The sequence below is a fragment of the Alligator mississippiensis genome, chromosome 5 (genome assembly GCF_030867095.1).
Source record: "Alligator mississippiensis isolate rAllMis1 chromosome 5, rAllMis1, whole genome shotgun sequence".
Taxonomy (NCBI): domain Eukaryota; kingdom Metazoa; phylum Chordata; order Crocodylia; family Alligatoridae; genus Alligator; species Alligator mississippiensis.
Window position 1 is genome coordinate 28,503,191 of NC_081828.1, and position 14,226 is coordinate 28,517,416.

Here is a 14,226-nt window from a genome sequence, read left to right on the forward strand (position 1 = left end):
AACCAAAAGAACACCATTTCCTTTGCTCCACAGTAACACATTTTACTCCAAGTCTTGCCCCCCAACCCTAGAAACAATTCCAGGTGGTCTCTTACCCTGACCCCCCCAGGCATTTAGGTCACATCCTCACAGCAACTGCCTGTGCCCGGCAGAAGTGCCTTCAAGCATGCTGTGCTGTTCCAGGTAGGCTAGGGGTGGGCAAAATGCAGGCCATGGCCGGATGTGGCTCGCCAGGCCATTCTATCTGGCCTGCGTGGCCCCTAAAAAATTTAGAAAATAAATATTTATCTGCCTGTCATGCAGCCCTCAATGGCTTGCCAAAACTCAGTAAGCAGCCCTCTGTCTAAAAAATTAATTGCCCACCCCTGAAGTAGGCTGTCCCCTAAACCAGAAGCTGTGCAGCCACCTCTAGGCAGCCCTGTGGATAGCCTAATTAGTACTGCTGTGCAACAGAGATCCTTAGTCTGCCACTATGCTGACCACCAAGTGGTGGCACGCAGCCCACCTGGGTCCACAGAGCACATTTAGAGGGCACGGAGTCAGGGACAGCAAGTTTACTGAGTGGGCAGAGCCCCAAATGAGACTTTTCCTACACTGGCATTTCCCAGATACTTTAGCTGCTTTTGCCACAATGCTGTCACTCAGGAAAACAACCAGACTGATTGATCATTTAGGAACTTCTCACCATCCTTCATTTACATGATTCTGCGGTTTGATACATCCTAACTACTCAGGGAAAGCCTCCAGGTCATGTCTGGACAGCCAGATCTACTTAAGTCACATTAGCAGGTGTCAAAGTGGCACTTAAAGTCTTCAGTAAAAATGTACCATAACACAAGCCAAACGGATTCCTGCAAACACAAGGGCAGTGGCTCCGTGCTAAATCCGTTCCCAGTGGTGGCAGCATTGCAGACGGCAACCATTTAGACTCGGTCACGAATTCTACCCAGTTTCTGAATTTCAGGAGCTCTGACTCTTCATGATTTAAAAACTGATCACATTTTTTTCAATAGCTGTGAAATGTAGCTCCTTCAATGTCTTTGTTTGTATAGTGCCTGGGCTGCTGAAATAGATGTATGCTGTGTCATGACAAAATACTGCCTATGCTGAGGAAAAGCCTTATACCATGGTGCCGCTGATGTTGAAAAGCTGCAGTTTTCCTCCTTAGAAGTATCAAGAGGGTTAAAAGACTAAATCTGGCTCCATTTGGTCATTTTTACCCCGTATTTCAGGCTTAACAAAAAGAAGGAAATCATTTCCAATAGAGGAACCTCTGACTTTTCAGCTGTTTATTTTTATGCAGTAGTTCTACATTTTTATAAAAGAAAAAACACTGTTAATATCTAGGGCTGTCCCATAAAGTCACATTGTTGTACTTGGTTAGTGGGGAGCAGCTTTGCCAGACCAGAGCTTCCTGGACACAGTGAAAAATGCCACTACTTCCTTTCCTACCCCCAGTATTAACCATTTTTAAATACAAGAATCTCACTTTACAAGATACCTTTAGAGAATCATGACAAAAAAAAAACCACTTGCCCTTATATCATCTGAATTACATGGTAGGGTCTACAGTGAAAATAAGGTATAGCAAGAAGAACAGACATCCTACATTTTCCCTATTACAGGGCTAGGGACAAACATTCAAAAAGCCTGCGCCTGAATTGATTTAATCTTTGCAGGCTAATCTAATCTGCAGCAATTGAACTGATTTGCAAATGGATAGACATTCACTTTTAATTCTCGAAATGCATGCACATGCCTGCAGTGGCTCAGGCCAGAAGTCGGGGGGTACTAGAGCAGCCCTCCCTTCCCTTCTACAGTGCTGAGCTGAGGTGGGCCATGGCCAGGCCCTGGCAGGATTCTCCGATTAGGGAGGAGCTTTAACCCTCACCCTGGCCTGTACAGTCCCCAGCTGGGGTGTGCCTGGAGGGGAAGGGGGAAGCAGTCATTGCCAGGCTTTTCCCCTGCTCACAGCTCAAGGGGCACTGAGTGTCAGACCCTGGCCGCAGCTAGAACTCTGAGGCAAAAAGGGGGGCGGGAAGTGGACTGCATGTATCTGTATCATCCTGCTACCTAGTGCTTCCTGTTTATTTAAATCTCAAACTGACAGCACTGACAGGTCCTATTCATTGCAAACCAGGTCATTTCTCAAACCTCTCTGTCCCCTGTTGAACACTGACAGATTGTGGGGTTGGCAAGCTGCATTCAAACCAGGCTCCGTAACTGATGCATAGAAGCAGCCACCAGCATTAATCACTGCATAGAGAAACTTCATTTGATATAAGGGTTTCAGGGTGGGAGATGCTCTGGCTTTGAAGCAAGCTAGCAGCTAGCACGGAGCTTATCACAACACAAAGCTTATCAGCCCATCAAGAAAACAAGATCCTCTCTTTCATTAGTTCAAGCTCTTCTTACCACAGGGTACAGGCATTTTGCAAGGCATTTGCAAGCCACTGGCTTCTTGCTCAGGAAGAAATGAGGGAGCTGGCTGACAGACATTACCAGCTAACCTAGTTATTAGTTCCAGAAAGACCTAAGTGGACACTACTCACTGCCTCTGTTCTAGTGAAATTGGAGACACACACATATAGACACCTCTCAGCATTAGCTAGCATGGGGGTGGCATGGCCAGATGGGACAATGTTTCCTCTAAGATGTAGTGATCCATGAGTGCACTGCTTCGGTCCATTCCCGAATAGGTCCCGCCTCCCCCTTTTGGCCCATCCCCCTTTGGTCCACCCCACAGTATAACATAGCCCTGGTTCAGTACAGCAGTCAAATACAAGCTTAACTTCCAGAATGTGTAGCCATAAAAACAAGTCCTGCTTTATATGTACATCAGGCAAGGATTTACCATAATACATTCATACTTGCAACCAAAATGCTGAACGTTCAGTTACTCTAATTTCTGCTTTCATACACCAGTATTGTACAGCAAAAGTGTCTGTGCTTTTCTAACTTTAAATGTATTATCACCAAACCCAAAAGGTAAATAAAAATAAGAAAAGCAGATACACTGGGTAACTAAGAACAGCTTTGTACTTGATATGGGAACTTTATTGCCTGTTAACTCTCTTTTCCAATGACAATAATAGAAAATATAAAGTGGCATACATTTGAGCAGCCGCTGATATACATTGGTGTCAGGGCTTGGGGCAAAGCTCACCCAAAGGGGCTGGGGAGCACAGCAATTCCCCAGAGCCGGCAGGGACTGCATGGTGCCTGGCTCTGCCCCAGCCCAGGAACCGCTGCCTGCCCCGCCTGAGGAATGGAGTGGAGGAGTGAGGAGCTTACCACCAGTAAGTATCCTATGCCAGTCCTGGTGCCTTTGCCACCGCACACCGTGCTCAAAGTTTACAGGAAGCCGCAGCCCTGCTCCTCTCCAAGTGTGTGCACGGCATTAAAAAGTTACTGCGCAGCAAGATTTTATTGTGCACGGCTGCACATGCACACAGCTTAGAGGAAACCTTGGGCTGGGGTTTGTGCCACTGAGGCCCTGCCGTTGGGGGGGGGGGGGGGGGAGAGGGGGAATCCCTGCTTCAGCAGTGAGCAACAAGGAGGCAGGGCAGGAGGAAGCCTGGCAGATGCTGCTATGCCCCTGCCAGGCAGCTGCAGTCTCTCACTCCCTCCAGCCAGATGGCCCTCCAGGTGTGTAACTTGTGTCCCTAGCCCAGGAGTTAGGAGGAAAACACTGTGGGTGCAGTGGCACCATACGTGACCTTGCACTCATTTTACTGTAGGTCAATTTTTTCCTCTCTGGACTTACTAACTGGCTGCTGTACTAAGGTACTATGTATTTCCATAAATTGCTGGAAGCTGCAATTCAGATTATGGCCTAGAGAGAACATCCAAGCAGTCCTTGTAACTACATATGGCAGCTCTTTGAGCTGTAACATCATTGGAGCCGTAACATCGTTGGAGCCCAGTCCTGGCCTCTGGTTCTCCAGAGGCTCACTTTTGACCAATTAAATTAAAAAGAACAAGAGAATAACCTACACTGAAAAAAACGGAGTTTGACTGGGCATTTCTAAGAGTGCATTTCACATTTGCAGAACTGGAAGACTAGCAAACATATACAGGCCCACAACCAACATGCAAGCGAGGGGCCTGGAGAAGAGCTGAGGCTGTGGTGGGAGCCAGAGGACTAAGTACCTCTAAATTCTAAGGAAAGGAAATAAGCATTACAAAGTACTCTGTACAGTAAAGAGTACAGTCACACTAACACCACCCCCCACAGCACCCCCCCCAGTCATAAAAATGAATTTATTTCAACATTGTTCCAAAATAAGTCATTCTAGTTGCTGTAAAGAAAACACAAGCTCACTAAAGGAAACTCATAAAGAGCTATTTCCAAGAAGATCTCAATCTTAAGAGGTTCTCCTTAATATGAGAATCCCTGCCCCTGGCTCCAAGAATTTGCTGCTCTGGTTGTTGTAGAAAAAACAAAGTGAAGGAAGAGACTGGAGATTCTCTCTTGCTGCTTAGCTTGGAAATTCACACACACACAGGACAACAACAGCTCTTCTCACACTAAAGGTATATGAATGCCCAAAGGAAAGTCTGGCTTCCTGAGCAAATCTGACTCGTCTAAATGGTGGTAGGAAGCATTTATTTCTAGTATATAATATTAAAATTAAAGATAGAGTAGCTCAACCAAGTTAGCATGTTAGCAGAGGACAGGAGATACAGTACCTCCCAAATGATAAGAATGGATCCTGCCTTGAACAGAGGGTTGGACTAGATGACATCCTGAGGTCCCTTTCAGCCCCACGTTTCTATGATTCTATGGAGGAAGCAGCCACAGTTCTGTTTCCAATCACAAATGTGTGATATGTAGATGCATATTGCCAGAGAAGATAAAGCACTGATTAGAAGAAGTCAGGAGACCTGGGTTCTGTCCCAGCAATGCCACTGACTTGCTGTTTGACCTAAAGCAAATCTGTTAAATTCTGCCTCAGTTTCACCATATGCAGAACTGCACATCCCTTCAAGATCTACTGAAGAAGAATGTTAACTGCAATTATTGTGTAAAAAAAAGTCATGAGGCATTAACACAAAATGCATCAGTGATGGCGTTTCTTTAACTTACAGCAGAATAAAGATTAAGTAACCTGATCAATACCTAAACCAGGTACACGGTGTGCATCACTGACCACACCTAGAAACATTAAAATGTCCACTCTTTCATTTTGGGAAAGCATTCTGCCCACATATAAGCTAGGCAGAATTTCTATATGAATTCTGGAAGGTTACTTGCATTTAACAACATCTAGTAAGAGTTTCAGGCTGATCCATGAAGTTCGCAGGGAATTTTGCCCAAGTAAAGACAGCAGAACTTAGGCCAGGAAGACTTGTCTATCAGAAGACATACTAATTTTAACTTTGGTAGAATGAGACTGTTCTAATCCCTATATTTAACTTCTCTGGTCATAAGGGATTCAAATACTAATCCTGCTCTTTAAGAATCTGATACAAAGCTAAGTCTCACAGAACACTGCAACTTGAACAAATCCCATTATATAAATAGTTATATAAACAGGCACAAACAAAACAATAACAAACTCAAAATACACTTCGGAAATTATGTCTCAAACTGAGCAGGGTATTTACAGAACACAAAGGCAATGCAGAATGTTGTCATAACCAGTTTAAAGGTGAATATTGCAACCAAATGATTCAACTGCAAAAATAAAACTTTGCTAAAGTACAATTAGGTCCCTTACACTATAGCACTAATTGTACTCTTAGCTTGATATTCATGCATTTTTCCACATATCAAAGTTATTATGTTTTACTGTTAAAACAGTAAAACCAGTTTTAAAGATTAACACTGATAATGCTGTATCCAGCAAGAACTGATTTAACACAAACATTCAAGTTATGAAATTCATGTTCATAAATTGTCCTTTTCAAAGAAGGCAAACAAATTTACACTACAGAACCCGTTTATTTTATATACAACAAACAAAGAATTTTAAAAATATACTGTTTTACCAAAGAAGGTAATGCAAATATTGTAATGATTTACAGAACTGATACAGAAACAGATTATACCCCCAAGTCATCAATATTTACCCAGGTTCCTTACAAAAATAGGTTCATTCACTAACTTTTGTTGCAGAAATTATAATTAAAAAGTACATCTGAATCCATTGTACTCTAGCCAAGATAAATTAATGGGCTGACAAAAGATTTTATGAAACCAGAAAACAATATACTATATTCTATCAATATGTATGTCTAGAAAAAAATTAAAGTACATTTTTAAGTAACCACTTACTAGACTTGTGCAAATACTGTTCTCAGTTAAAATTTTATTTAGAATTAAATTTTATACTTAAAAATTATACACATTCTGTAGGTATAAAAGTTTAAAAAAATACATTGATTTGATACGTGCTTCACGTTAAATTTACATTTTCAAACAATATTATAGTTACTGTATTGCAATCATTGTTTTGCACATTTTACATACTTACAGCAAAAAATAAATTAATGAGAATGAACCATTTGAAACTATGCCAAGATACTGCTTTAGAAATAGTTGGTAAGGTTCTATACCAATTCTGAATACCATACTACTATAATGAACAAACTGAAAACCAGACAATATATACAAATATGAAATGGCTAAAAAGCACTTACCACAGGGTTAATAGGAAAATTATGATGGTACGCTAAAAGGGTACTGAAAAGAATGGAGACAATTTTACCATATGCTGCTAATTGATTAAAGACCAGATGTTTGGATTCTCAATAAAAGAACTGCAAGAGATCTGCAAAGGAAAAAAGTGGGTTTGTGCCTTTTGTTCACTTTGTCTTGATGTATAAAGGTAGCCTTGACATTATTTTTATTTAAACGAGAACAATTTTTCCTACCCTTTTTATTAAATGATAAGTTTACTTTTTATCACAAAAGACCGGAGAGAGAACTTATAGGAGGCCTGACGTTCCGCTATAATTTCACAGATGCCAAGAAAATACCTGGTTTAATTGGGGGGACATAATTTTCTTTTGCAGATTTCTTTTCTAGATTGTCTTCTTTTCAACATCTTTTTAAAGTTAAAAGCATTTGGAACGTGGAAAGAGAAACTGCTGTTGTTAAGGATTTACCACCCCCTCCACTTCAACAAATGAGAGTCGAGAAACCTGTCCATAAATAGAATTCCTCAAATTAACAAAACTAGGAAATTAAAGAAAAACCAGACCATCACATCTACTGTACAGAGAAATAAGCACAGAAAGAGAGAAATCTTTATAAACCTGCAAACCTCTCAGGCCTTCCTTAAATATCAGATGAGATTAAACAAATGAAATAAGCACGACCCCTTCACTCCCCCTTGTCTGCATTTTGGCCACCTGTGAGAGAAAAAGGTTGGTTCACTGAAAACCTTTAGTAACCCTGGAAATACTTCTTAAAACTAATCTGTCTGGTTTCTGAATGTAGTTAATAGTCAACACCTGTGAACTGAAGCTCAACATGTGACATGTAGAGTCATTTATATTAATCATTCACTCTGTCCTCTCTCCTTCCCTCTGCACACACTGTGCATAATCAAATGTTTTGTTACTCAAATGAATCCTGAATTTTGGCATCACAATGTAGCTTTCTTCAGAACTGTCATTTCAATTCATATGTCCCCCCCCATACACACACACACACAACTACATACAAAGTTAGAAAAATATTTAATTTTTGCAGTTTTAAATAATTACTTAAATGTGTTAATACAGGAATACATTAATATTTGTACAATTAAACTATATATATATATATATAATATATATATGTATATAGATGTGTTTAGATATATAAAGCATTTTTCATAGCAGCCTTTGCATCGCAAATGAAAAGGTGACAAATATGGTAGGATGTGATCTACCTTGTGTTCATGCTGCAATAGACAGGTTCAGCAGCACCAATCTTCTTCAAAGATGAACCTTTATGCCAGATCTAGACTTTCAGGAAGGAGGAGTCCTGTTGCTATACAGAGCAGACAGCAATGTAGCTTCACCTCCTGTCACACAGCGCAAACTTCCAAAGTGCAGAATCCTCTTGGGGGGAAAATGTCACTATTTTCTAAAGTCATTTCACATTGCCTAACATTGCATCTTAAAAATGCAGAGGGCAAGGGCAAGGGCAAAGGACAGGGAAAACGTTGCACAGTGAAGGAATGTCTAAAATAAATACATTAATTCAAGGTGGGCCAAGACTATGCCACAAAGTATTCAGAACTCCACACACTAAGCAACCTCTTTGTGGGAGAGGTAGGGCAAAGAACAGGGAAACAACATCACGGGGTACCATGCTGGGCAAGTATTAGTAACTGATATTCAGTTTGTTTTTGTTGAGCTCCCGCTCCAGGTTTCCTATCAGAGTGTCAATACTTTCTTGTAGATCTTTGAGGTCTACTTTATGGTCCACCGCTGAATCTATTGTTTGCATTGTCAAATAAGTATGAAATGTGTGTTCTTGGGACACAGATTTTGGATACTTAATCAGTGCATCTGATCCATCAACTTTGCTACAGTCTTCTCCACTTTCTGTATCTTCTGAAGGGACATCATCATAGTCTGCTTCATTCAAGGTCTCTATTGGGTTTAAGAAGTAATTTTCCCCACAGCTACTCCAGTCTCCTGCATAGCGGTTACTTGAGGGACTGTCTAATCCAGCCGGTCTTGGTCTGAGTATTCCTGACATTTGAGTACTGCTTAAGTTCAACATCTGAGGCCGCTGCTTTTTGGGCCTCAGATAATTCAGAGATGACTGGTGCCCTGGAAATACACTTGTCGATTCTTTGGTAGATGAACGATGCACTGCAACAAAGAAATCGAATAAATCATATGTGAATCATTATTACTAGAACAGACTAGCAATGAAAAGTTACCATTTATTTCACTCTACACGCTCATGCATTAATACATGCAAATATATGCCCAACACATTCTGCTATTATTTTTTTCTGCCATTTTTATCACTCAGATGAGAAAGAAAAATCTAGAAGAAAGCTCAGTCTTCAAGATTCATGCCAAATTCAAACTGCAATTGAGAAAGTTTATTTAAAAACAGAAAAAGTCCAGAGTACTGATTAACTCGCTGAGTTAATCACCATCTAGCTATGGTTCAAATTAAAGCCAAGAGCTCAGCTCACACGCCTCTCCGAACTAAATGGCATAACAGAAAGCAGGCACGGCACATAGGGGTTAAAAACACAGTAAAAATATCACCATTGAGAAACACCTAAAGAAGCTAAAGGCACATCAGAGTTGATCTCTCGCATTTCTCTTCTCTCTCAACTTTATGCACTACTAATAGAAGCTCTTTTGCATTAATTTTTCTAAGCAGCCATAACTCCATGTCAGAGAAAATACACTCAAAACAGGTTTGATGATGTGTTACCTGAACTCATGATTAAACAGCATAAGTTACTAATAGTCTCCTCCTTTGTTATCCGCTTCCTATGGTAAACAGCACAAATATTTTTATTGACCAATGCCTACTAAATATAGAAAACTGCAAAACTATCTGTTGTGCACTAGACTATTACCTCTTGAAATGAGACACCATTCCCATTTGCGGTTAGCAATATAGCATATACAAACACCCACAGATCAGGAAGATCTGTCCCTTTTAAACAGTGGCCTCCTCTCTGCATTTATATAAACTGGCATTTCTAGGAAAAATCAGTCTCACTTTATGTACACCATGAAAATCTTCAAAAACTTTGCATTTTTCTTTACATTATACTAACAAAAACTTTTCTGTTTGGACTATGCTCCATTAAAGTGGAGGGGCCTTCGGTTAACAATAACTTGCCAGCTTTACACACTCCCTCTGAAAAAGGACCATTTGTTTGCAGTTAAAAAGTAAGGAAATTGAAGTATTTCACAACATGTTTGTAATCAAATTTGCTAAAATCTACAGGCAGATTTAAGTTTGAGAGACCAGACCATCTTTTCTTCTCGAGTCTCAGATATTTTTTCCATTAAAAGAATGTAACAACTAACGTTTGTGTGTTAATGTTTTACTGAATTTATTATTCTGCACAGATCTTGCAAACCAAGGGCACTGTATGCAGATGGCTTACTGCAAGAGGGGTGGAAACCTTTTATTTTTTTTTAAATGGTATCTTTTCCCAGTTTGACACTATGGCATACTCATATGAAAAGCTACATTCAGCTGTCCCAGCTTCCCAGAAGAAGAAATTATGACATAATTAAGAGGAAGCAACCCAGTTTCCACCCCAGTTTAATTTGTAAATGGAAATAGGGACCTGTGATTTTCTTTTTTGTGAGGTTGAATTAGCTGAATCTCTTCTTGAATGGCAGCTCCAGGATTCAACACAGACTGTTGAGTCAACATGCTAAAGCACATCCATAACAAAAAAAGAAGCACGTTTGATTATGGCTGGGTGCACAAAATCCCTACCCCTGATCAGTGCCAGTTCCACAACGTGATCTCTGTCAGACCAACAGAAAGGGGAAGATCAAGCACAGCCATTTAGCTTTGCAATAAGCAGCTGTTCAAGCTGGGCAGGCTCTTTAGACAGCGACATTCTTTCCGAACCCACTACTGCTTCTGAATCAAAAAGGAGCACATCGGCTTAGCCAGAAAATGCCAATTCATTTCTGAGAGTACCTGATAGGCAACGAACGTTCAAAAATAACACACATAAAACAGAAGAGTTTACTTATATGCAGTTTTTTTTTTCCACACAACACTGAGTTTCCTGTCAAACCCATCTTTCCTTTTGCTGAAATATAAAGGTATAAGTAACAGTACCTTCAAGTGGCATTCAGTTCCAATTGAGAGCAATGCTGTACCAAAGATTTTTGGCAGTAGTAACAATCCTAGTGATACTCCCAGGGTGGAAGCTATCATTTGTAACTGGGATAGAGAGGTACTTGTGGAGGCTGAGTCTGTCCCAGAACATTCTCTATGCTGACCAGTATCTGAAGCAGCATAAAAAAAAAAAACTTTTGGGGCACTTTCAAAAAGCATTTCAGCGGGTTTCTGTGGTTATTTGGACCTGGAATGTTTGCTGTGTCATTTCAAATAGGACTGCAGAAAATGTCTGTATTTCCTTCTACTTGTACCCAGGCAGGATGAAAAAACTTCACACAGGTCTCACCCATGGCCAGATTATGCCTCCAATAATTCTTTATTTCACTGATTTTAAAACACTTAATAGTTGTTTTTAGAGTTACTGCCACCCTCTTTGAGATCTCTGCCACAAGAATGAGAGCAAAGAACGTTGCTGGATACAACAGTAATGTAGGAGGGAGAGTTGATTTCAAATACTTTTAAAATCTGTATGTGATTTAAAAAAAAATAGGAAAAAATCTATAATAAAACTTGCACTGTTCACCATTGTGCTCCTTCTGTGGTACGGTTATGAGGTAATGAATTGCAGACTGCATGTATTGTGTACATCATGTTTCTCACACACTTTGTCTACTATTAAATTCACCTTGCCCAGTACAAATATTCCTAATCTTTGAATTTTCAAAGAGTCACAAGCATTTATGTATTTATGTTAAACAGCATGCCAGAAATATTTTTCATTCTTCCCCTCCCCGTAGCACAGGCCTAAGTTCCAGGAGTCCTTCCTGGTGGTCTCTGACATGAAATGCTTTGAGAATCATCTAACATGAAACAGGAAGACCCACTCTGTCACACTTGAAGACATTTTTAGGAAGAAAAAGCTAGAGAACCGCTGCTGTGTACAACTGGACAAGTGGAAAACTCCAGTTTTGTGACTGGGTTCAATATTATTTTCCTAACTCAAGCAGACAATATATGACCAACCTTAAATTCAGTCACTTTATTATTACTCAGCTATGTCAATTTACCCTCCTGTAGCTACACACAAAAATACTGCCATGCTGCTTCCAATAAAAGAAAGCTGCTCCTTGGCATGCTAAGTCTGCATTCCAGACATGGCTTAAGTGGTCTTCACTGACTGGTCAGTTCAGGCAATTGGGTGCGTAACAAATCTTCATCTGCCTTATGCTTAAGTAGCTCTAAATGATGGACAGTCTATTGGACAGAGAATATATAAGAGCAGGAACCATTCAACGGATGCCAATCATGACTATAAAAAGTACTTATTCATTCCACAGCAATATTCTCAAATTCTCCATATTTCAACAGCTGTGAGACTGCACTATCTGAGCCTCTTGCTGTAGCTCACTGCATTTCTTACATGGGAAATAATGTAGTTCAGAAGACAAAATGCAAAAATAATTCTTGATGGGCCTAAATAAAAGCTTGTGGAAGTTAACATATTTCCATTGATGTGGTGGCCTTTGGATCAGGTGCTTTTGAACATCAAGTAAAATGAGAGGTTAGTAGCATCATTCCCCTCTTTGAAGGATAGATCTTGACAGGGCAACTGTCCCAACTTGTGTTCTGTCATTAAAGAAATAAGAATTTCCCTTTCCTTCCATTTGAGACTAAGCCCAAGGACTGAAACGCACATAAAACACCCAGTATAATGAGTGGGTGCTATGGGTGCTTTCCATCTTTCTCGATTGGCTCATTAGATACATTCTCCTAAACCACCTCTTACAAAGTTGTACCATGTTCAGCATGGGGCCTCTAGCCATCTTACTGTAATACAGTATGAACAATTATAATCCATCAGATCTCTCTATGGAATTTAAGAACCCATAAAACAATAGAACCTAAGGCCTATTTGGGGCAAATCAGGTACACATGAAAGAGGTAGGTTGTCTGCACAAGCATTACTACTAGCTGACTATATTTTAGTTTTTTCCCCCTGCAATCTCACTGCTGCTTTGTTGACACAAAACACTGTGAACAGGTTTTTTTTGCAGATGCACTTCTAAACCCTGTCATTTCCATTTGGTAGAGAGGCAACTGATATGGATGACTTCTCTTCAAAGAAATTCAACAGTGGAACATCATACAGATGATCTCACTGCTGTAACTTGTGACCTATTAATCTATAGCTTAGAAGAACTAGTCTGTATAATCACACAGCAAATTACTACACTAATTGTATCTCAAGACTTGACATTACCTTCTAAACCAGACAATATTTTTTAAGTGTTACCTGGCCACAGCTGGAGTAAATAATGCAGAACTTCTATGTGCTTTTTGAAATCAAGGGCACTAGCAAGCTCTTCTGAATCTGTAAAGACTCTGTTGTTATGGTTGGAGGTCTCCTGCCTTTGGCTCAGTAGTACAGGGCCAAAACACACAGCGAGATTCTGGCATGTCATCTTATTTACTTCATGGTAAGAAGCCACTAGTTTCAGGTGATCCAACAGCACTTTCAGGGTTGCCTAGAATAAAAAGGTACGTTTCAGAAAACCAGATTCAAGAAGAATGCATTATACCATTATCCTAATGCTGCTGTTCTAGAGAGCTATAAGTCAGGGCTGCTAGTCATATCTAGGGTTTTTCTATAAAACGCCTATCACTGCAGCATCTAAAGTGCCAAATGAAAAATGTACTAGACTCCAGTACAGCACAGGCTGGGTAAGACAGACTTTATGGGTAAAACTCAATTTGTCTCTTACCTGATTCTCAGTTCTATGTGGATGGGTTTTCTTAAAGTGGAGAGGGGACATCAGGGAAAGGAGAGAAGCTGCAGAAGAAGCAGGGATGGTCCAGATAAATGGGAAAAAAAGAAACGTATGGCTTCAGCAACAGAACAAGCCACAAGAACATAGGCTAGATAGATTAAAAGCGACTCTTTCCAGTTTCTCTGGCCAAGTCTGTCTTATGTAGAACTGATTTATTAGTTTTACACCTGTTTTTTCATTATTCAATAGAGGTGCACCGATATATTGGTTCATATCATATCAGTACCAATGAAAGTAAAACTGACATCATCAGCAATCAGCTTTTTTTGGCCAATGTGGCTGATAATGTCACTGATAAATGCCATGTGCATGCACACAGCTGCAGCATGCACATGGCCAGGAATACAGCCCACCAGCTTGAAGAGCAGTGTCTGGCTGGTAAACCTGTGGGACAGGGAAAGAGGCATTGAGGAGGGAAGGGGCATGGGGGGTGCAGATCAAGGCCCCCACAGTGAGAGAGGGAATGGGCTGGGGGACAGAGCCACGAGTGGTTCATCTGGGGGGTGGGGGGTACACAGGGGCAGCTCCTGGCTGCTGCGCACACCCCTGGGGATAGGCATGGGAGGCACGTGACCCTCGGATCTGTGCAGCATGAGGGTGGGCTGCCTGCTG

At 40.6% G+C, this 14,226-nt stretch overlaps 1 protein-coding gene across 4 annotated transcripts in view; it reads right to left on the minus strand.

The window, feature by feature from the left end:
- SYDE2 (synapse defective Rho GTPase homolog 2) overlaps positions 1–14,226 on the minus strand; it is a 65,191-nt gene that overhangs the window by 11,562 nt on the left and 39,403 nt on the right. For 2 of the 4 annotated variants that reach the window (XM_019489038.2, XM_059728012.1), the window contains 2 exons: positions 13,080–13,311; positions 5,928–8,817 (listed from right to left, as the gene is read on the minus strand). In XM_019489038.2, coding sequence (XP_019344583.2) covers positions 8,321–8,817; positions 13,080–13,311 — 729 coding nt within the window. In that variant the 3' untranslated portion in view covers positions 5,928–8,320. Of the gene's footprint in view, positions 1–5,927; positions 8,818–9,400; positions 9,460–13,079; positions 13,312–14,226 lie in introns of those variants that run through there. The other 2 variants (XM_059728011.1, XR_009462360.1) reach the window with 2 other exon arrangements.